Source organism: Aethalodelphis obliquidens, unplaced genomic scaffold (assembly GCF_003676395.1).
Source record: "Aethalodelphis obliquidens isolate GAN/ISIS:26980383/991018 unplaced genomic scaffold, ASM367639v1 scaffold34, whole genome shotgun sequence".
NCBI classification, from domain to species: Eukaryota; Metazoa; Chordata; class Mammalia; order Artiodactyla; family Delphinidae; genus Aethalodelphis; species Aethalodelphis obliquidens.
In genome coordinates, this window is record NW_020837978.1 from 5,971,372 (window position 1) to 5,996,150 (window position 24,779).

Sequence of the window (24,779 nt, forward strand, 5' to 3'; positions counted from 1 at the left end):
TTTAATACAGTGGAAGCAATTCCAAAACTTACTGCTAAAAAATCATGGCCAAAATCTTTCTGAATATAGAGTTAGAACTGTGCAAGCGGGCTTCCCTGGTGGCACAGTGGTTGAGAGTCCGCCTGCCGATGCAGGGGACACGGGTTCGTGCCCCGGTCCGGGAGGATCCCACATGCCGCGGAGCGGCTGGGCCCGTGAGCCATGGCCGCTGAGCCTGCACATCCGGAGCCTGTGCTCCGCAACGGGAGAGGCCACAACAGTGAGAGGCCCGCGTACCGCAAAAAAAAAAAACCAAAAAAACAAAAAAACCCAACTGTGCGAGCAACATATTGTGTGAATTTGCTAAATCTACTTTTTAATTTATCCAATTTCATCTTCAAGCTGTCAAATTAAATTTCATTTTTAAGAAACACTATGATAATTTTATTATTTTATAGTAATTTAAGACATCAATTATTTTCCCTTCAATTTATTTTTACTTTTTAAGATTTTTTTGATGTGGACCATTTTTAAAGTCTTTATTGAATTTGTTACTCTACTGCTTCTGTTTTATGTTTTGGTTTTCTGGCCACGAGGCATGTGGGATCTTAGCTCCCTGACCAGGGATTGAACCTGCACACCCTGCATTGGAAGGTGAAGTCTTAACCACTGGACCGCCAGGGAAGTCCCTCCCTTCAATTTAAAAATCCAAATCATGAAATCTTTTAGCACCTTTGATGGATAATAGGAAATCTGGCTTGTGATACATACTTACAGGATACAGGATGATGACTCTTTTTACTCTATTGCCTATATTCCACAGAAAATGTAAAGCACATTTTCTCTAATAAATACTTTTAAATGATCAGAGAAAAGCCTAAGTTTTAAAGTTTATGTACACTGTACTTCCCATCTTCGTAACAAAATCCAACCTTCACTACCCCAATTCCATCACATTCTTTTAAAGAAAAAATCAGAGAATAATTTTTATTTATAATGAAGTTATTCTCTCTAGACTTAAACCATCAGTTCACTCTTACAACAGAGAATCAATTTAAATAACACCACCAAAATGGAACGGAAAAAAGAAAACAATCTGCGTTTACATATCAATTTCTTTGATATGTCATAATGATATCCAATTTTTCTTGCAACATGGTCCATTTCCAGTGAAATTCTCAACAGACTGTAAGCGTCACAGTCCTTCATCTTGACGTTTTATTCTAAGGTGTGCCGGGTGTGGCTCTTTTGATTGCTTTGGAAGTTAAACAGTCCAACAAAGACTCTGAAGAAAGGGTGACTTCACATGTAATCCATCCACAAATGACAGCATGCCTTCAGAGCCTCTGGTTTTTATAAAAGTCCCTTTGGAAAGTTAATTGATTGATGAATTAATTCTACGTTATAAAGCGAATCACTGCCTAGACAGTCTGTGCCAACGTCCCCGACCTCCTCACTTCCACTGTTTTGTTTATCACATCATACAGCGATGGGAGTCTTATTTTGTCCATATTTTTGCTGTAAACATTGAGAAATATACCAAGGACAACTAACAAACCAGACCATACATACCTAAGAGAAAAAAAATAAGGAAAAAAGATTAATGTCAGCGTCACAATTTGTCATTAACCACAGAATTTGATGACGTCACAAAAATTCCTCAATGAAATAAAATTTTGCTACTGGGTACCTATACTAAGAGCACTAAATAAAACAGTATTTGTTTTATTTTACAAATAATATTTAGATCACACTAGATAGAATTCTATATTTTTAATGTTAAGTATATATGTAGGAAAAGCACTTTACAAGATACTAAATGTAGTTCATTTCTTTGAGGATAATAGCAAATTTGAAGTCCAACTTCTACCAAAAGTCTCAGGAGTATGTTTAAAGCACTGGATATGTAAACCTGCCAATGGCCTACTTAGCCCCTGCAGAAAGAGAAGCTAATTTATAGAAAACAAACAGAGTTTTCTAAAATCACTGGATGCTCAAGTCCTTTATTTATGGCACAGTATTTGCATATAACCTATGCACAACTTTGTGTCTACTTTAAATCATCTCTAAATTATTACAATACTTAACACAATGTAGATGTCATGTAAATAGGTACCAGGTAGTCACTGTAGTAATCAATGCCAATTCTCCTACTTTCTCAGGATGCGTCCCTTTTTATCTCTCTGTATTATACCCCAGCTAGCTGGACTGCTGAATTGAATTCCTAAGAAGGCCATTGGCAGGTTTACATATCCAGGGCTTTAAACATACTCCTGAGGCTTTTGGTAGGAGTTGGACTTCAAATTTTACTTTATGGAACTTCCTGGAATTTTTTTTCTGAATATTTTTGCTCTGTAGTTGGTTGATTCAATCTGCAGATGCAGAACCCATGGATACAGAAGACCGACTATACACTGCTGAAAATTTATTTTGTGGTTACCTTTAAGCTCATACAGCTGACCCCTGAACAACGCAGGTTTGAATTGCACAGGTCCAGTTACACGTGGATTTTTTCAATAAATATACAGTCAGCCCTCTGTGTGTGCAGATGTGGAACCCGTAGACATAAAGAGCTGACTGAAAGGCACTTGAGCATCCTTGGATTTTGGTATATGTGCGGGTCCTGGAACTGGTACCCCATGGATTCCAAGGGATGACTGTACATTGATAATTTCTAAGTCTGAATCTTCTCAATTACCAACGAATATAAGTTGAAATGATGCTAATTTCAAATACATACTAGACAGTAAAGAAAACAGTCAATGCTTCCACCGAAAACCACAAACTAAGAAAACCATTAGGGTACAACTCTAACTCAAATCCTTTGTGGGAAAAGACAGCAAATAAACTTAACAATTTTAAAAACCGTATATGTATATACATAAAATTTATATATTTGCACCAGGGCAAGGGGAGTCCCTTAATCTCACCACATCACTCACATTCATTTATACTGGAAACAGGGTCACATGTGCATTGGGACTGGTTAGGCAATTTAAGTACACAAAATGATTTCTTCAAAATAATTACATACATTTCTGAAACAGCAGAAGACACATCAATAAATTTGGGTCAAGATGAAAAGGATTCTTTACAAAGAAATTAAGGCTGTTTAAGAGTAGACGTGAAACAAAAGTATCTAAAGGTAGAGAAACTTGTCGAATTCAAAAGTACTTACTGAAATGTGAATGGTTTGGCAAAGAATATAAATGAAAGTACAATGGTCATTCCTTTTCTCCCTGTTGTCACTGTAGGGAGAAAAAGGGTGGTTTTAGAATGCGCCTATTGTCTTGGTAATATTTCGGAAATAATTTATTTAACAAATATTTACAGAGCCTACTGTGTGCCAAGATCTACGTGAGGTGCCAAGGAAACAAAGGAAAGCGAAAAAAGAAGAAAATCAAACAGAAAGTCACTGCTTCTGCTACTGTGGAATTTACAGGCTAGCAGGGTTAAGACATTAAATAATAGAGTTACATTTAAAGTACAACTGTAATAAGTGCTTGATGGAGGCCATGAGGCTACGGAGGCACGTCATCCTTTAGGGAGACGTACTTAGCCTGACAGGAAAGAAAGGACTTTTCCAAGGAAGATGCGATTGGATTCCGTATCTTTAAAAGCAGCAATCTAAAGGACATCCTAGTGGTGGGCATCTATGGGTAAGACCATGAGACATCTTTCCAGTCCTCTGTACAGTCCTTCAAGGATTATGGCCTGAAGCTTTCCTCCCTCGTCCCACCCCGGTGCAGAGAGGAACTCTGCACGTGGCTCTGGTACACCTTTCCACCACTAGACTGTGTGCTTTACTCAGTTCCTTGTCCTCATTTCCACAGACTCTGTAGTTCCTGGCACTTAATCTTCAAAGTGTGAATTAATGAATGAATACCAGATGAAGAAGCTGTTTTGGAAACTGTTAGAGCCCGATTCCCCAAATCTATTTTTCCTACTACTTTAGTAAAAAGACCCCTACTTTTAACTGGGATACCTTCCCAGCCTCTCCTACAGTCAGGTGTGGTCACGGGACTAAGTTTGGACAACGAAGTGTGAGCAGAACTGCCGTCTCTAGGAGTGTGATTTGTAGGAACTTTCCATAAAGAGAAGGATGTGTCTTTCATCTTCTCTCCACCTACTCTGTCTGGAATGAGGACGAGGATGGCAGAGCAGAAAGAGGGACTGGATTCCTAAGGAGCTGGAGCTACCATGCCAGCTTGGGAGGCACATGGCATACGGTTAAGAGGACAGGTCTGGAGATAGACGGCCTCAGTTGAAATACTGATTTTGCAACTTACTAGTTGGCTGATCACTTGGTAAGCCACTTAACCACCCTGTGCCTCAGTTTACCCATTTGTAAAATGGAACAATAACAGCACCTACTTTATAGGATCATTGTGAGGTTAAGATGAATAATATATGTAAAATAGCTAAAATGGTACCTGGTACATAATAAGGGCTATGGACATGTTAGCTGTTATATTACCATCTCTGGATTTGTTTCACGTGAGAGAGAAAGACACCTGCCTGCACCTTCAACACAAGGATTGCATCTCACATTTCTTTATACCAATCACAGGGGTCATCAACACATACAGACTGATATCAGACTCTTTTTGAACAGCTACTATCTTACAAACAAAACTGAAACCCAAGCTAAGTGCATGCATTTGCGATCTTTCTTGACAGCATGAGCTGACTTGGAGGGTTGCTGATATGGCCCAATCTACAGTTAAATTCCCTCTACTTACCATTAGGGACGTAAACTTTAAAAAGCAGAGTCATATGTGAGCAAATAAAGAGAACAGTTAGGAAGAAATATACTTTTACAGAGGGGGCATTTATTCATTTGTTTCATTTCCTCTGTGGTATTAAAATAAATATTCCTCTAAAACCGTGAAAAATCAAAATCAGGTAAATGAGTAAGGTGTAAACGCCTTACGGATGTAAATTCTACAGATCTGACAGAGATGATCTTGTCCAACCCAATCTCTTCACAAAAGAGAGAAACGAGACCCAGGGAAGAGGAGAGACTTACTCTCCAGGTCTCGTATCATTAAACGTCAGGGCTGGGACTGGGCTGCACCTTCTCTCACACCCCAGCCTAGCGTTCCTCATGGCAGGTCACACGGCTTCCCACCCTGATGGGCTTCACCCAGGGCTCTCTCCAGATGGGAGATACTGAGAGCATTTGTCACGTGGACCATTCTTTTGGCAAACAGTATGAGGCAGCAATTGGAGTCATCTGCTCCCCTCACTGGGCCTCACCTGCAGCCCTGCACCTGTTCCCCTCACTCCTCCAAAGCAAAGCAAGTAACAACCTCCATTTCTCTGACATGCCAAGCAAAGTCCTTGCACAGAGCACGTGCATAATAATTATTAGTGAAAAGGGAAGCTCATCTGGTTGAGGTTCTAGAAAGTGTACAAACGAAAGGCCCCAAAACCTTTGCTTAAAATATACCTGTCATGTTTTAAGTGTAACAAAACTGTAATTTTCCATTATAAATTAAAAGTGATTAAATACAGTATTTTTCCTGGAAGGTATTCATCCCATCATACTTTTTAATAAAAACATCTTTTAATGTACTTAAAGTTACTATCTAGATAAATGCATATATCTGATTTTAAAATTAAACCTTCAGGGCTTCCCTGGTGGCGCAGTGGTTGAGAGTCCGCCTGCCCACGCAGGGGACATGGGTTCGTGCCCCGGTCTGGGAAGATCCCACATGCCGCGGAGCGGCTGGGCCCGTGAGCCATGGCCGCTGAGCCTGCGCGTCCGGAGCCCGTGCTCCGCAACGGGGGAGGCCGCAGCAGTGAGAGGCCTGCGTACCGCAAAAAAAAAAAAATTAAACCTTCAAATAAGAAATTCAGATCAAACATCATTTTCTTTAGAATTTTAAAGAAATACCATAAGCCAAGGAATAAATTGGTGAAATATGACAATATTCTTTCTTTCTTTCAAAAAAAATTTCTTTTTGGCTGTGCTGTGCGGCTTCAGTGATCTTAGTTCCTGACCAGGGACTGAACTCGGGTCCCGGCAGTGAAAGCACCGAGTCCTAACCACTGGACCACCAGGGAATTCCCGACAATTTTCTTTTTAATGAAGAGCAGATGCTGCCCTTACCTTGTGAAAAAGAATATCAAAGAAAATTTAAATGCTTATTTCATAATCTAAGCAAGTATATCGTTCTTACCTGTTACAGCAAAAAGTGCACCAAAAATTTTAATCAAAGCCAGAACAAAAGAGATTCCAAAATACCCAGTGAGGGAAAAAAGGAAAGCATAACCATAGGTCCGAACTGGATCCTGCAAATATAAAAAGCCTGTTAGAAAAATGCAAAACAAACCCTGAGGTATTACAAATGAAATAAAACTACAGATTTTAATCAACTTTCTGAGCAATAATAAGCCATTCAACAATGCAGTCAAGCAGAGATTCTGATTTAATGGAAAAATGAGGATGAAATGAAAAATCCCCAACTTCTACGTTATGAATAGTTTAAAAATTAACTTATAGGAAAGAGCGAGGATAAAAAATTTAAATATAAATCATTTCATTTCTGAAATAATTTCTGATTTACATATATTGTATTAAAGGAGTTATCAAATTACATAAAACAGTCTTTTTGGACAAGGGGAATTAGAAATACAGAGGAAACTAATTAATGGAAGATGTTTATTTTTAAAAATGTGATTAGTGTTTACCTTTGAACAAAATGTGACTGCAGGGCCTAATCCACTAGTGCATGTCAATCCCAATAAAATGTACACAAAACCGATTGAATACGAATACAAAACCTAGAGTAGAGAAAAATAGAGTGGAAAAAAGTGCTATTTAACCAAAGGTGTAAAATGAAGGTTTTCAATATATGGCTCAATTTCTTTATTTCATTAAATCTGTAGAGGAAACCATTTTAAGAGTAACATCATTGTTTCAATATGGCCTAATTTTCTGGAAATGATGGTTGATTCTGTTTATAAGTTTACACATTATTTTAGGTACAACATAACACAGCAGTACTAATCCTTTCATAAATGGTTATCTAATTATTCATTTTTTGCCTCGTTTAATTACTGAATTCAAACCAGATTTTAATGTTGGGGGTCCTAAAAACATACACAAAACAAAGATACTCTAAAACTACTTATTAGACATGAAAAAACCCAAACATTAAGTTTGCAAGTACATTAAAATACAATGAAAATAAGCAGTATATGACATACCTATTGCTTAATTTCCCAATTTTCCTACCAATCTTTCTATTACACTCCTTATAAGCAGAATCAGTGTCATCATCAAACTCAAATACCTGCTATGTGTCAGGTACTGTGCTAATAACGCTCTATATGGATTATTCCATTTATTTCTCACAACCAACCTAAGAGACAGGCACTCTTAATCATCATTCCCCAATGTGCGGATGGAAAAACTAAAACTTAGAGATATTAAGTCACTTTCCTAAACAGGAGAGCTAGTAGAGAACTAAGGCTATCTTAGTCCAGAGCCTACATCTCAACCACTGTATTACATTCTTTCTACCTACTTACAATTCCTTAATTCTCTGATCGTTTTCTTATCTAGGGAGAGTGGTGATGATGATCAAGAAAACTCCTGACCAAGATTAAAGTTCCTATGTTCTCAGGGACACTGTAAAGATGCCCCACTCTGTTGACTAAATAACCAGTCCTGCATATCCTTACTGTTGTGTGCTCTGTCTGTCTAGCAAGGTGATGGGCTACAAAACTAATGCAAACACAGCATAACAACCTTCCTATATACAAACACCAACCAGCTAGAAGATATATTGGAAGAAAAGGCATTATTTGCAGTAATAACGGCAAAAAGATGAAACACCTAACTTCAATAAAAAATAACTGGAGTTATACAAAGAAAACTTTAAAATCTAAGGGACATTTAAAAGTAACGCTTGAATAAAAGGAAAGTCATACCTTATTCTTGGACTGAAAGAATCAAGTGTATAGATGCCATTCTCCCTAAATTAATTTATAATTCAATGCCATACCAATCACAATAGCAATGGGTTTCTAGTTTATTTGGGGATATGAACACCCAAGAATAACTACTGGTAGTAACATTCTGAAAAACAAAAGGAACAAAGGTGGCTAGTCCTAACAGACGGTAAATGTATGGTGATAAAGCTGCTGTCATTATATGGTTCTGGTGCAGAAATAAGTTTGAAAGAATAAAACTGTGAACCCTTCATTAGAATAAGATAGGATAAAAGAAGGTATTTAAAATAAAAATTGGAAAAGTGAATTATTCAATAAATGATGTTGGGCAAAGGGGACAGCCATATGGAAGAAAATTTTTTTAAAGTTTTGGTTGGATCAAAGATTTAATAAATAAGGAAATTATAAAACTAGTAGGCAATGGGCATAACATTCTTAAATGTTAGAGTTGGAAAAGCCCTTTTCAATCATAATACATAGCTAGAAGTCATGAAGGAAAAGGTAAGCTAAACTACATGTAAATTACAAACTTCTATATGGAAAATAATACCAAATACAAACAGAGAAGAAAAATGATGTAACAAAGCATTTTTTTTAACACGCCCCAAACTCCATACACCAAAGAGGAAAAAATTTATCAAATGCTTGCAATAAGGTATCAGCAGTGATAATGGTATTTTACTTTTTACCTTCCTATAATATTTGAACGTACTACTTTTATGAAAATGATGATAAACTAGTTTAAAATTGCAATGCGAGTCTTCAATACCATAATTATGTCATAAAATTAAGTATATCGTCATTTTTGAGTCTGCCTGATGTGAAGAAAAAGCACTAGAGTATTTACCATTTCCGAATTAGAAGCATTATGAAGTTTCATAGCTTTCTCTTGGACATTTCCAATGACAGCATCTGCACATAGTGCCAGGGAGATGAGGATCACACCTTCAAGAAGGCAGAAGAAAAAAATAACCTCATTTACACATATGAACGATAATCAAGACTTATCAGAAATTTAATTGGGCTAAAAAACCAAAATCAGACCTTAAATCACATTTGCTCAGCAAAGTTGAGTATTTTTATCCACAACCAGTTGTAACAGGCATGTAGGTGATGTTATGAAAAAGAAAACAAACCAAAAAAACCCAACTAATACTAATAAATTGCATTAATGCTGTCACCTTGTTGTGTTTCACAATCATGTCAAATAATATTTCTGCTTTTAAGCAGATTATATGTTTGAAAGAAACACTGTATTAAACAAATACAGAAGAGATTCTTAGATCATCTATTGGGATTGGTGACTAGTCAGTTAATTCAAACAATCAAAGGAAGAGGGAAAGTGTAAAAATAGTACCCATATTATTAAAATATTTAATTTAAAACACATAAACATAATGCAGCTGTTAAGGCCTCTTCTTTGAGTATGGGTCTGTACCAAAATTCTGCACTTGCCTTTGTGCAAGCTGCATTCAGAACACACAGTCTCTATAATTTCCAAGTTGTTTTTAAAAAGTGCACCGAAAGCTTAGGAACTTGTGAAACAATCAGGGTATAGAGTCCTTTCATATTTTTATGCTTCCCCCCAAATTTTACCCACATTTAATTCAACAGTGATTTTATTGACTTGTCAAAGTGTTTAAAATTAACTTAGTTTTCACAGAAAGAATTCTCTCTTCAAACTCATTTTTGAATAACTTAAGTAACATTTAATTATTGTATAATTAAAATAACACATACAACTGAGATGAACAAATCTGGAATTCAACACACTCATACAAATGTGCATGTGTACCTGAGAAGCACGCTACTACCTGCAAGTATATAGGACACTGGCCACCAGTCATGGTGCTTTACCAAAGAAAAACAAAAAAACAAACAAAAAACCGCAACCTTGGTTATATCTGTGAGTCTGGTAAGATTTGAAGTTTTCTCTATTTTTAAAAAATATATAAGCAATCAAACGTAGCAGAGGGCTTCCCTGGTGGCGCACTGGTTGGGAGTCTGCCTGCCGATGCAGGGGACACGGGTTCGTGCCCCGGTCCGGGAAGATCCCACATGCCGCGGAGCGGCTGGGCCCGTGAGCCATGGCTGCTGAACCTGCGTGTCCGGAGCCTGTGCTCCGCAACGGGAGAGGCCACAGCAGTGAGAGGCCCACGTACCGCGGAAAAAAAAAATGGGTATCAGAAAAATAAATGTACATGTGTATGCACTTAATTGAGAATTTTCAAGTTTTCATACTTATTCTTCAACTTGACTTTTTATCATCTAGCTTTGGTATTTATTACCTAAATATACATTTTTATTCACCAAACTTGATTCTGAATGCTCTTTTCCTTGTTTCAAATATCAAATCTGTCCTCGAAAGAAAAAGACATGCTATTATCCAAGACTTGGAAAACAACGTCCCAACTCCTAAAAGCTATTCAAAGACATCCCAAAACTGTTCTGAACAATGGCAACAGCATGAAAATACCTGAATTGCATCTGAATTACCTCAATATTTTAAAGGAGGACATTTATTTGAATAAGTAAATTCTGATATATTCACTTCATACATCCGAAGTTTTATTTATGTCTGCCTTAAGTAACCATCTTAATAGCTAATTTAATCTCCTTCAGACAATACACTCATAGATCAGGGACTGTGATACGTGCTCATCAATTATTCTCAATGATGAGGAATCGTTAGGTTCTCATGCCCTTAAAAAACATCCCCATGGAACTCAGAAAGGGTGAGCACTTGAGTTATACTGAGAAGTTACAGACCACCAAAACCAGCTGTCTCCGTCACTGTCATCACCCTCACCCCACCACGTGCCAAGTGCTTTCACGTTCATTATTCCAGCACCTCATTCTATCCTTCCGCTACCTTTGTGTGAGGCAAGCTATTATCGTTATCTTTGTTTTACGGTGAAGCACTCCTCTAAAACAGCTTTTCCCCTCAGTTTTCAAATATAATCTTCCTTTTGCAGTTGCTGACACGAAAACAAAGTGTTCCTGAAAAACCTAAACCATGTTAGAAACATCTGCAACTCTAAGCTTTCTCACTGAAGTAAGGATCACTCGTACTCTGGATGATCAAAGCTGAAAGAACAGACCTAATAGGTTCTATCAGCATCGTCTGTAAAAGGCTGGTTTAAAGGGCTGCTCTAAGATGTTGATCTGAATCCATTAACTTAGCATGATTAACCAGGTTAGTAAGAAACATAGACTAACAACTGGTCAGGAACATTTTGATTCTTAGAAAGAACAGCAAAGTTGACGTAAATGATTTTCTTCATTACTTCATACTTTTTTTTCTCACAAATAATTATAGTTTGTACTGCTGATATATGTATATATATATTACATATGCTGCTCTTTTTGTTTTTATTTTGTTTTGCTTTGTTTTTCTCCCTGTTCTCTCAGAGTTCCCTTGAAAGAAATATTTTTGTCAGGTATCAGGCTAGGAAATGGGATGAAACTAAAATAATCTTATGAGTGACACTCAATAGTTTAAGAATGACAATACTGTATATATAATAAGCAATCTCTCTGTAAGGTCTTTAGACTAAAAATGAGATTCCAACACTATTTTTATTCTTATTTATTTCTAAACATACTTTAATCCCTATTCTCCACATGAAAGATCTAAATTTAATTTACAAAATTCCACGTGGCACACCATGAGGAAAAGTGTTTATGGTGGAAGCTTTATGCACTTTAAGGTTATGATCACATTTATATTACACAGTTCAATATTAAAGAACAGCATAATTTTCTTTTTTTAAGCTAAAACAATGAAAAGTAAGTTTGCAAGTTTCATTTTTTTTAAGAAAATGAGAATAACAATTACTACTGTGATCCTCCCATAACTCATGTGTATATTTCCAATTCAGCTCATAAGAAATTGGTCTGTCATGTACTTGATAATGGGAGATTCTATCTAGGCACACAGCCTCTTGTCATGTCAAAATACTATACAAGAGTACTAAAAACAACTGTTATGTTTCCAGAGTTGTGATATTTTTACTACATCTTATATGGAAAGTCCAAAAGCTTTATGTTAGATATGAGAATCACAGATGCCACACCATCATTTAAAACCCTCATGAAACTGTAAAAATTCTTACTCTAAACCGAAACACCTACAAAACCTAGGAATACAAGTAAATTCCTTACCTGTCAGGTTGAAATTTGGTGCAACCGTGCTGTCGGCCAGGGTAAACCATATCAGGCCGAGGCTCATGCATAAGGCAGCAGACACATCAGCAACATTGTAATGCTTTCCTGTGCAAAATAAATGTAAGTCAACCTGATTATGCAATTACCCACTCAGCACAGTTTTAGATCTATGTGTTTGAACAAGTAGAGCAGGGACTGCCTCTTATATCCAATGTCAAAAATGATCACGAGTGCTTAGGTCAAGGCATGAGACAGTCACAGAAGGGCTTTGAAAATCAAAATTACCCCGCGAGCACCAAAATGTCCTTATAAGTTAGATACGAGATCCTTCTTATGATAGTGAGTAAATATGAACATTTAAAAAGTTTGTGGAAACTAGTGCCCTTTTACTTTATGTATAACATAAGGCTATGAATTTTCTTATACTTCGTAAGTTTACCAAGAAACCAGAGTAGTCATTCAGGCTGTATATGTTTGCAAATACTATAGTCAGATAACTTCTAGGTTGGTGAGGATTAACTTATTTTAGCACATCCAAGTTTAAATAATGAAATCACATAGCGTAACTTTTTGGAAGGACTGTTAAGGAGATATTATACAGGCCAAGTCAGTTATGACGTGAAATGTGATTTTTAATAGGAAATTGGGATCATTGTTTTTTCCTGCGTGAACAGTTATCCTGAAATTATATGTGAAGTAGTTGACATACACATTTTCATTTTAAAAGGCTCTTTTGGGAAGGCTTATAATGCATAAAATGAAGTCAGGCTTTATAAGAACTTTGGTGATTATCAAAACATGTATATTCCTCATGACAGTCAGATGAACAAAACAAAAACTTGTTCCACTGCTTGTCGCTATCACTGCCTCCCCTTTTACTCCTATTTTCACATAGCTTGTAATTTAGTTGGGATCCTAGGGAGTCAACAGTCAGCAGAGCTGGTTAACAAACACTTGCTCAGCTTAAGCTTTACTTCAACATGGGAATCGTCCATTTGTATAATGGAGGTGGAGAGCAGAGCCCTGGAGAGTAGAAAAATGAAAGAACTGAAAAAAAGAGCTTTCCAGGTACTTCTGAGCTAGGCCTTCAATATGTAAATACAATATTTCTGGAAATGTAGTAGGTTCCAGATTAAAAGAATAAAACAAAATACTATTTTTATTTTTCCCCATCTCCAAATTACTGATTTCAGATCCTGAGGTATATCACAGAAGTATCAGTGTTTTTATAATAGCTTTTTTTTTTTTAATGAGATATCACTCAGAAGTGTTACAATATCTAGACTGTTCATTAAAGATATTAATTGAAGTTTAATGTTTTTCCTAATGCTAGATGCCATAACATATCCTATTAATTTCAAACAGTATGAAAATATATCATTACTATACCTTGAATTAAAACTCCTCCTAGCATAACAGGAATCAATTTGCAGCACTTGAAGATGACTTGGGTAGGATAATTCAGGTAGCCCAAGGAAGTGTTTGATAACCCCATAGTACCCACAGTTAGAAAAGCTATTATCATGTAGGTTTTTCCTGGTATTCTGTAAAAGACAATTTTTAAAATCTTCATTTTGGGACCCAATTCATACTACTGTAAGAGAATGTGCTTACAATGTGTAAATTTCTAATTACTCTTCTAATTTGTTTAATATTTCTATAAATATCGGTAAAATATCACTATTCTTAAAGTTACAACAGTGTTAACTTGTATAAAAGAATGTTGGTGAAAATAACAATTTACCTTTATTTAATCAATTGTAAGTGAGAACTCTCAACTGTCTGAAAAAGTAGTACATTAGAGAGTTACTTAGATTCTTACTGAAAGTATAAATGCTATTACATTTAGGGTTTTTTAACAGTAGTTATAGCTACATATAAAAACCATCTTGACTAAATTTAGAAAAGAAGAATTGATTTAAAAAAAAATTGGCTTCTATAATGGGAAAAGGCACCTTAGTTAATTAACTTCTAAATTGTTGTTGTTTCCTAACATTCCATCTAGCATTAGGAAAAATACATCTATCCATTCTGCTAGAATAACCTGAGCAGAATTTCTCTAGAAAAAGAACAAGGTGGTTTAAAACTCCAGACATGGTTTTTATTACCATAATGTCTTATGATTCATCTCTAATGCTGTAATTCTATAAAATGTTAAAACAATCAACTTTCAGGTGAGGAATCTGACTCTTCTCATGATCCCAAATTTTCTACCTTGGGCTCTAACTGGATTTCCTAAAGGAGATTCTTAATTTGGTATCTTCATAATTCTGAGCTGGTCTTGTGAGCATATGCTCACAAGATACTTAATGGTCTAAGACAATAATCTTGTACATTGGTGCACTATTCATATAATTAAATTATGTTGCATTTTTAGATCTAGTTTCCATTTTGGGATTTGTGTTCATGTTTAAATCAAGGTGACAAAATTCCACATTTTTTATACGGCTAGATATAAGGCAAAATAATTTACTAGATAAGTTCAATTAAAATGCATCATTTCCACTTACGTTTCAATTTTGAGACCTTTGCTTACACTTTACTAACACAGTGGTCATCATTTAAAATCCATGTGGAAATAACTGGGCATGCCTGTTATGCATCAGTGTACAGACACTGGTTTTTATGCTGTCCGTGGGGTTTAACTCTCAGTGGGGTATCAGTGAAGGAGGACAGCATCACTTCCCCAGGTAATGATAAAAGTCAGAAGAGGCAAATTTCCTCATCCATAAATTGCAAACAGTGGCCAGAAAATAAAAATTCGGGTCAGAAGAATCACAAGATTAAAAAAGCAACACAGTAAAGGAAGAAAGAAAACCAGCCTGGAACTAAGGAAACCTAAATTCAAAAGGTTCCAACTCTGAGTGCAGCCTGGGGCACGAGCTCATGGAAATCCCAGCTCTCCTCCAGGTCTGCTTTCTCACTGGTGAAAGGAGGTTAGATTTCATCATCTTGCCTCTAGGACTCTCACTGTTTCTATTTGAATACCCCAATTGCTTACTACTTTAGATATGATGGGAAAGTTGTAACTTTGATAAGCCCCTTAGCTTTTCAATTTGGTACAGATCTCCTTTATTAAAAACTCACATACAGTGATTAACACTGAAGTTACAAGATGATCTTTGGTGAAATATATACTTTGGAGTAATATACTTTGGAGTATATTTAGGGTATCCTAGTCTATGATGGGCTATATCACACATCACCATATTTCATCCTCAAAATGAAACAGAGAGAATTTAAGAAACTTCCCTGAGGTATTGACAGAATAGGGGGCAGTAACATGACTCAAATCCATGTTTTCTGACCCCAAATTCTGTACTCTTCAAGTACATGGATATTCATATAAATATAGGAAGAGAGAAAAACCTAAGCAAAGAATTTGACTTATTAAAGGTCTAAAGAGCAGTGTCACTTAAATAAATTCAGATATATACACACTCAAATAAATTCAGAAATAGGGGATTGGGCATATTTTCATTGTAATACACCTATACTTTTTCTAAAAAAGTTTTTAATGTGCCTTGGAATGAAAAGTTTTCAACTTCTAATTACATTTATTATAGGTCTATAAATTCTTCTACCTAATTCCTTCACTCATGTTTCAATCAAACACAAATGACTTTAAATATGTTATGGTTATGTGGTTTAAAGGTCGGGAAAAACATGACTGGAGGCTCACTCCCCATCTTTTGGTAGCTGAGAGGGAGTTGTATCTTTTTAAAATTTAACAGTTAGGAGATGCATCATCTTTGTGTTTTTTTCATTTAATAAATACAGCATTGGGTTCTTTTATTTTAGAAGCAATCAGAGGTCCAGCAGTTTGCAATACATAATGAATATATATGGAAGCCAGGCTTCCATATATATTAGTCCTGACAGACACATTTAATTACTTTCTATTCTACCACCTATGGCTAAGCTAAGTCTTGTAGAGTTTCAGAACATGAAAATAATAAAGAAGATCTCCTCAGAATCAAACGTTTTTAACATTGCTGCTATAATAATTTATTGGCAATAGAGAGGTTGAGAGGTAAAATTAGACGCATGAAGAAATACTGGTGTTACTGATTTAAATATTTAAAATTTTATAGTTATTTTCATACAAACATCAGAAACATTTAAGAAAAAAAAGTAGCTATGAAAAATTTTTATTTTCACTGAAGGATTAAACATTTATATCAATGAAGAATGTCAACATTATAGCTCCTTACTACATTTAAACTGTTCAATATATACATGAAATATTCACATATTAGGGTCTGATATGACAGGATAACCACACTTAAATTTACCAAGAAAATGTTATATTCAAATTCCCAACCACCTTCTGATATGAGTCTAGGTTTTAATTGCATATTGCTCAATATGCCATTAACAATATTTCAAGATATTTCTCAAACCTAGGTGGTCGTTAATTTAAAAGCTACTGTCTATATAAACTCTTTTAGCTTTGACAAAAAGGAACATAATAAAATTTCTCTAATGGTCAAGAATGCAATTCCTACTGCTGGCCATTACAAACGTGAGGATGTTAAGTGGAATATATCCCACAAAACAAAACATTAACTATGCATTTCAAAAACCACTATAAAAATAGGTATTGATATTTCATATCACCATTCTTATGTAGTACCATCATAAATTTTTCAGTAATCACACCTATTTCCATTATAAAAACATACATGTACAACTGAATACTTTCTCCTATTTTAAGAAGATCTATCTTATTATTGAGTCTAAACAACATTTTTTTTTTTTTTGGCTGCGCTGCGTGGCATGTGGGATCTTAGTTCCCCCACCAGGGATCGAACCCGGCCCCTGACAGTGGAAGTCCGGAGTCCTAACCACTGGACCGCCAACAAATGCCCTAAACATTTAAAAATCTGATAACATTACACTTTTTTCAATGTATAATGGAAATACCATATTTAATATTTTTAATAAGTTGATAATACTGATAAAAATTCTTGGGTATTAAATGTTTTATTAATGGGAAATGTATATTTCATGTATAACATATTCCACGTGCGCAAAAAGTAAAGCAATAAAAATGAACTACTACTCGTGTACTTAACTGCCAAAAAATAAAAACAAATAAACCACATACCTTCTCCTTTTGTCCTGAATAAGCTGAAGCTCTATTAGGCCAAATATGGAGTAAAATGCAAACTGCACTAAAGTAAGGTACCAGCCATAGGGCTTAAAACCCTCCACTGAAAATATTAATTCCTGTCAAAAGAGACATGAACACTGTTTAAGTCCCAGGGGCAGACCAATTACCTCACAGCACATTCCTATAAGCACAGCATTTTAATAGAAACCAAGCTTCACCCCCAACAACAAAATGCACAAAAAAACATCCAAACTGTAAGGCTTCTGAGAGGTAAAATTAGAGAAGTTAGGAGGCCTTTCCAAAGAAGCAACAGTAGATATCCAGGTGTGACAATCAGCAGAACAGAAAGCAGGGGAGGAAGAACTAGGAAGCAACCCCCTCCTATGCTTTTTTCTTTTTTTAAAAGACCAAAATTAAAAGAGTCGCCCAGAACAATGAGGAAGGCAGCTGATCCAAGGACTCATGGACTCTTATAAAAAGCATATTTCATTAGAAGTCTATTATCTCAGGCCTGTTTTCCAATATTAAGATAATCAGTTCAAATCGATAATTAATGCTATTTTTTAGAATTCTTGTGCCATAGACTACATAAAACTTCTCCTTATAGAGAAATGGTTACTCTTCTTAAAAATGTTATATCATGAAAACAGTTTTTGTTAATTGTTAAAAAGCCATTCTTTTTTTTTTTTTTTGCGGTACAAGGGCCTCTCCCTGTTGTGGCCTCTCCCGCTGCGGAGCACAGGCTCCGGACACGCAGGCTCAGCGGCCATGGCTCACGGGCCCAGCCGCTCCGCGGCACGTGGGATCTTCCCGGACCGGGGCACGAACCCGTGTCCCCTGCATCAGCAGGCGGACTCTCAACCACTGCGCCACCAGGGAAGCCCTAAAAAGCCATTCTTAATCTCATCAAGAAGTATTCTAATAAAGCTATCTGGCTTAACTGAATGCATCAAACTATCCACCAAATATATATATTTCAGCTGTATTTGAAATAAATTTTAAAAAGATGAAATTGATGGATAAACTTATGTTCGAAGAAAAACTAAACACAGCCTCTAAAAAGATCCTGAACTGAGTTTGTACATTTAGGATGCTGTGTAATTCCACAAATTTAGATTTCACGTTCAAGTAAGTCTGTAAGTTATTTAGGACGTTTCTGGTTTATAAACTATAAAACATAAAAATAGCTTTATTAATACCCTGGCACTCAGGTAAATATTTCACTTTCTATATTGCTAAATTTACTACAAAACCCCATTTTCTTTAACCTATTTTAATATCCAATTAGTAGCAATGCCAGTTCTCACCAAAGTGATGTTACAATTATAATCGGTTTATCTTATTTTAAAAGAAACTTTGCACATATTAGTTGTAAATTAAAATCTCTGATCATTTATCAAATAGAAAAAATTTAATGAAATTTGTAAATTTCTAATTCATATTCCATTAAAATGGCTAACTTTGCCCCCAAGCTATTTGGTAACAATGGTATTTCAAAGGACAAAAGAAAAAATTTCTCAATAAGAGATCCTAACATTTGATAAAAGTTACTATTTTGTATTGTTCTTCATTGTAGTATCTGAATTCTTATATCATCTTCTAGTACAAAAGTCAATTATAAATATTAAGATTTTAAAGTTCATGTTGTTTTACACTAATGCACCCTATAGCATTTTCAGAAGCTAAGGAATAGTCACAATTCTGTCTTCTCCTTTATACTTAGTTTTATATTTCATCTCTATAAAACTAAGGAAAAGCATACAACAATTTTTAAGATCACTCTGATTATAAATAATATCAGAGATATTATCTATGTTTTCAGAAAACACATCACTTTCCTTTTCTTCAACTATAAAGATTTTCTCATGTTAGGGAGTTGCATAAAAAAGCAAAGTTGGTAACAGCTGAAAATACCCACTGATGAGTTGACAATTGGTAATTAACGGTCCCCATGCACACATTCTGTTTACACTAGCCTCATCCTCCAGCTCTTGTCTTTGAAGGTCAGGAATTTCCTGGTCAAGTGTTTACAACTATCCCATAAAACAATGCAAATACAAGACAAACTGGCAATGTTAGAAATGTTTTGCATAGGCAAAATCACAGAAAAATAAGGTTCTGGCAAAGTTGAATTAGAAGAGGAAACCAACAAGAATGAGAACACAACAGATGCTTCAAGAAAAGGATGATTCAAGTATTATAGGATTGAAGAGACACCCTTGGAAAAATAGAAAACATCCTGATACACTTTTGCAAAATGACCTCTTAATGAGCTCCAGGAATCAAGAGTGAACTAGAATGTGGCTTTTGTGCTATCATTCAATTTCATGTAAGAATTATGTTCCAAAATACCAATCAATACTCCAACCATTTTCTTTTAAAAAGCACATGGTGGGGCTTCCCTGGTGGCGCAGTGGTTGAGGATCCGCCTGCCAATGCAGGGGACACGGGTTCGAGCCCTGGTCTGGGAAGATCCCACATGCTGTGGAGCAACTAAGCCCATGTGCCACAACAACTGAGCCTGCGCTCTAGAGCCCACGAGCCACAGCTACTGAGCCTGTGTGCAACTACTGAAGCCTGTGCGCCTGGAGCTCATGCTCTGCCACAAGAGAAGCCACCGCAATGAGAAGACTGCGCACCGCAACGAAGAGTAGCCCCCGCTCACTGCAACTAGAGGAAGCCCATGCGGAGCAACGAAGACCCAATGCGGCCAAAAATAAATAAATAAACAAAAATAAATTTATATATTAAAAAAACCCCACATGGTCGCAATTACCTACATTTTGCAAAACATAACACTTCATATTTTTTCATAATTTTCATTTTTTAAGATTGTCTCTTGCTTCCCTTCCCCCATGTAAAATATTTCACTCTAAAATTTGGATCCCTGTTTTCAGTCAATTTAATCGTAAGTAAGTAGCTCCTTCCTACTACTATACTAAGAAACTCAAATTTGTGAATAAACTTGCTATCTTATAAAAGAAAGTATCTTGGACAAAACTATTAGTAGTGCCCAAGTTGAGCTCATTTGTTATAAATAATTAACACATTATAAACAAATGACTAAATTTTTACCTGTATATATCCATAAATTAGGTAAAATACCAAAACTCCAGCAACACATATGAAAAATTGAGTAAGTTTGTTAAATCTGCTGAGATTTATGCCAAGCACTACAATATCATCTATCGACTTGATGTGTGGTGACATCGCTTGGGTTTTGGACGGGACAGTTATAGAAATATATTTCCTGGAGCTGTTGAACTTGAGATCCATTTTTCTTATTTTGCAGCATTCAGTGCTTCCAAAGTTATCTTTGTTGGTTTCCTCCCCTTTGTTCAGTCTTTCTTTTGCCTGCTGAGCCAAGCCCTACAGAAGGAAATAAACAATTAAAGCAAAACATTTAGACCATCAAGTAAAGTGCTATGCTCCAAATAATATCTCAAGTCACATTTGGAAAATTACACAGGTAAGAGTTATTCTCTCTGGATAGTAATATATTAATTCTCCTATTCAAGCTTCCCATCCACCAAAACAATATGCTTAGTCTCCAAACACGACTAAATTAAATATACACCATTCTTATTTCCACAGCAACAAACTAAAAGCTAACCTTGTATTTATTTCATCAAAGTAAACGTGCCTTTATTATGTTTCCATTTGCAGTGAGGATATAATTTTTAAAGCCCACAATAGTTTACGCATAATGTCTTCAACATTAAAGTCCATCTTTAATTGCAGAAAAGAGTAAAGAACAGCCCAAACTCCTACAGCTACCAAGACAATTGTAAAATTTATTTGCTAATAACATTTTAAAATAAAGTCAAACATCTGTAAGTTGTGCAAAAAGCTAGATTTAACCAAGATTATAGAAAGGATACTATGCTTTAGCAACAGCATCTCTTAGGTTAAAAGAAAACATTTTTTTCCTTTGGAGAAAAATCTCTGCAATTTAAAAGCCTTTGGTAGTTGTTCCATGGGTATAAAGTTTCAGTTATACCAGGTGAGTAAGTTCTAGAGACCATCTGTTGTAGAGGCCCCATGACACAGTGTCTGTGCTATGCACTTAAACATTTGTTAAGAGGGTAGATCTCATGTAAAGCATTCTTAACTACACACACACAAAGGGGACACAAGGACACTCCTGGTGGTGACAGATGTTTATTACCTTGTCTATGGAGATGGTATCACAGGTGTATGTATATGCCCAGACTCATCAAATTGTATCTATTAAACATGTGCATTTTTTTGTATGTATCAATTATACCTCAATAAAGCTGTTTAGAAAAAAGAAATAAAGCTCTTGGGTTTGTAAAAAGCTGAAAAACACATCATTTTTTGTTAGTCTGTGAAAAACTATCATGAAGACTCCATAGATAACTATCAATTTCTCTTTGGATTAATAGAAACTGAAAAGTAAATTCATGTAAAAGTTGAGGAAAGTGCAGAATTATGACAAACAGAACTTATTAAGAAAAACTTATCTTCCTAGAAAAGAATGTCTGTTACAATCCCAGTGGGAATTAAAATTTACACTCTAGTTGAGAGAAGAGGATAAGAATAATTTTGACAGTGAACTCTCTGGAAATCTTTAAAAAAAAAACCCCAAAACTGCCATATGGTGATTTAAAATGGCAAGAATTAGAGTCACCTCTTCATGATCGCTTCTAGTTTGCTGATTTACAGAGATTAAGTGGGTCTCCTTCTGTAATTTAAACTTGGGGTCAAGGCTCTGCCTACAACTTGTAACTAACAATAATACACAGGCATCAAAGAACATTTGTTGTACATGATACCTGCCATATTTCTAAATAGAAAACGTGTAATTTCACGAAGTTTTACTGTATTTCCTTTCCTTTGCCCATTTCTTCTTTTACACATTGTTCTTGTTGCCCATGCTACGTTTGATCAGTGTCATCTCTGTTAAGACTTTTTAAGTCACCCTGTAGGATCCCCTTGGGATATGACTTTCTTTATAAAGCATGCCTTAAAAGACCTTACCTAAATGTTGTTTGAATGTAGAAGAAATAAAAAGGTTAGCAACTATTTTCCATACGTGTAGGCGTGGGTGTACTAATAAATGGGTGTACAAATGGGTGTACATTCTAATAAATCTGGCCCCATGTAGGTTTTTAAGCTTCCTCTCCCTCCCCTGCATTTAGAATGAAGTTTTATTAATCAGAACATCACTCGTCAGATCATGTGACTGGTGAAGAAAGACTCTGAGCTCTGATAGCCAATAACTGTGATCCTGAATGTCTGCCATATCCCTTCTATTTCAGGCATTAATGACTGATACCAACCATCATCTAAAGAAACTGGTCTAATGTCCTTGTGATGTAGGAAAAAATAAAAAGAAATCAAGCACAGAATTAAAATTAGCTTTCAAATTAAACGATTAACATTTTGCTTTAATTTACAAGTTCATGTAACCCTTGAAACTTAAAAAAACCCCACAGGTGTGAATCACTGCCTAAGGTCTCTTCCTAAAGTCAACACAGACGTTTAATTACTTGAAGTTACAGATAATTGCTAAAATGCAATAAAAAAGTAGCATTTCTAGCACATATTGAAATTTAAAAATAAATGACTGGTGACAATGTTGATTTAAAATACCAACTGAAGTAAAATTTAATTTCTTAACCTATTCTTTCCCAACCTTTTGAAGAAAAGTCTCCCACTACAAAAAGGTAGAACATAAGGAAAATATGTCACTACGATGTGGCACCTTGAAAAAAAAAACTCGGTTCTGTATTTTGCCACACTCCACATTACAATTAAAAGAATGTTGCCAATATAGCTAGGTTAACTGGACTCTGAATATTAATCATGACCTGTGGCGTATAATTATAAAACACAGAAAAACAAGATTCCTTCCCATTTCTTTGAACACACTTCATTGCACAAAGTTCAAGAAACTGTGTGCTAATTTTTGAAGATCAGTTTTTTTTTCCTAAGGGAGAAAACTAAAATTAGGACTTTACAGGTATATTAAGAAATTAAGTATTACAAATAACACCTATCTAAATTATTTTCAAAGGCTGCATCTCCCTCTTCCAAGTCCCAAACCAACCCAATAAGAAAACATTCATCCCCAAAACAGTTCTTGACGTCTGATATCCTACTGTAGAAGAAATGCATATGCCCAACATTAAAAAAAAAACATGTTAGAAGGCCAAATCCTTCCACCTTCTTCCAACATTTCTTTAAGAAAATAAAACGGTGGGCAACAGAGTTAAGCTGCAAAGACTGGAGGAATTTGAAGAACTACCAGTGGAAGTTCACGACAAGAACTTAACCCGATGATAACAATCACCTTGCACTGCAAATGGACAGCGGAGCACCATACAGTACCCAGCTGAACGCAGATCCCAGACGTAGTTCTTCACTGAAAACGCTGTTGTGGGGGACCCAGGCGACTGACAGTTGTCCAGAGGCCCTGGGGATAGCCTACCAGACCCTCCCAGAGGTGGTCTCAGGCTTGCAAGCCTGCAAGTACCGGCCTGAGCGAGCTCTCGCCAGCCGCAGGGCGGAAGGGCGAGGACAAGCAGATGCTCCTCCCTGGAAACCGTGCCAGCAGGTTTCCGTTCTTTGTGAAAGGAAGTCACCCGCGCCCTGCCGCCCGACCTCATCCTCTCCCGCTCTCTCCTTAGGATGAAGATGGGCGGTATCAAGGTTCTCCGGGGGCTGGGGCGGGGGGGGGGGGGTCTGCGTCACAAACACGGCGAAAGGCCCGGGGGGGCACGTCCACTCCCGAGTCAGTGTGTCACCTGAAAGGGGGACCCCAGCCCAGGGGGCGCCTCAGCCAGACGGAGCGTCTCCCCCTCCCCAGGTCCGTCGCCATCACCTCCTGCTTCTCCTCCTCGCCCACTCCTGCACGTTCCACCGCAGCCGCCGAGGCCTCGCCAGGTGCTCGTATCCCCGGCGCCCGCGCGCCACTTCCGCCTATGTGTCCGTCGGCGCGTGCGCACTCGCGCGGCCCCGCCCCCTCGCCGGCCTCCGGCCTCTGGCGGAGGGGGCGCGGTCACGTCTCGCGCAGGCGCCTTCAGCTCCGGGGCGCTGGACAGGAGCCGGCGAGGTGGGCCAGCGGTGCCGGGAGTGAGCTACTACGCGCGCTAAACGCCGCGTCGGGGCGGTGAGCGCCTGTCGGGTGGAGTGGTCTCATCTTCCGAAGCGTGCTCCTCGAGCCTGTGCAGCCCCACAGGTTGCAGGGCCCGGTCCCCCGGTCCCCGTGGGCGCCCACGCAGGTGGCGCCTTCCCGTCCAGTGGCCGTGCGCTGGAATTTGAGGAGGCCCAGTGGAGAACGTTGAACCCGAGTATAGACACCGTTGGGGTTCCCTCTGCTTGATCCAAATGAGATGGGGTAAAGTCACAGTACCTTTCTCTGCTTCTATGTTTTACCTGCTTTCCGGGGAAGGTGAACCCAAGTAACGCTTGGGTTGCTTCTGACGTAATAATTCAGCTTGTGGCTACAGCATCCCCGGTCCTTTTCATGAATGTTTGGACAGTGCCACTTACTGCTCAGAACGTAAATCCCACGGCTCTACCAGCTCCC

The 24,779-nt window shown here is 37.1% G+C and overlaps 1 protein-coding gene across 1 annotated transcript; it reads right to left on the reverse strand.

Moving 5' to 3' along the window:
- Nucleotides 1–942: 942 nt before the first annotated feature.
- Nucleotides 943–24,228, reverse strand: SLC35B3 (solute carrier family 35 member B3; the record flags this gene model as incomplete). The annotated part of the gene is made up of 10 exons (XM_027128174.1): nt 943–1,551; nt 3,158–3,227; nt 6,165–6,276; nt 6,676–6,768; nt 8,789–8,886; nt 12,106–12,213; nt 13,498–13,652; nt 17,219–17,340; nt 20,300–20,593; nt 23,995–24,228. Coding segments are annotated over 10 exons (1,437 nt in total), but the record flags the coding sequence as incomplete, so codon positions are not given.
- Between the last annotated feature and the right edge of the window lie 551 nt (nt 24,229–24,779).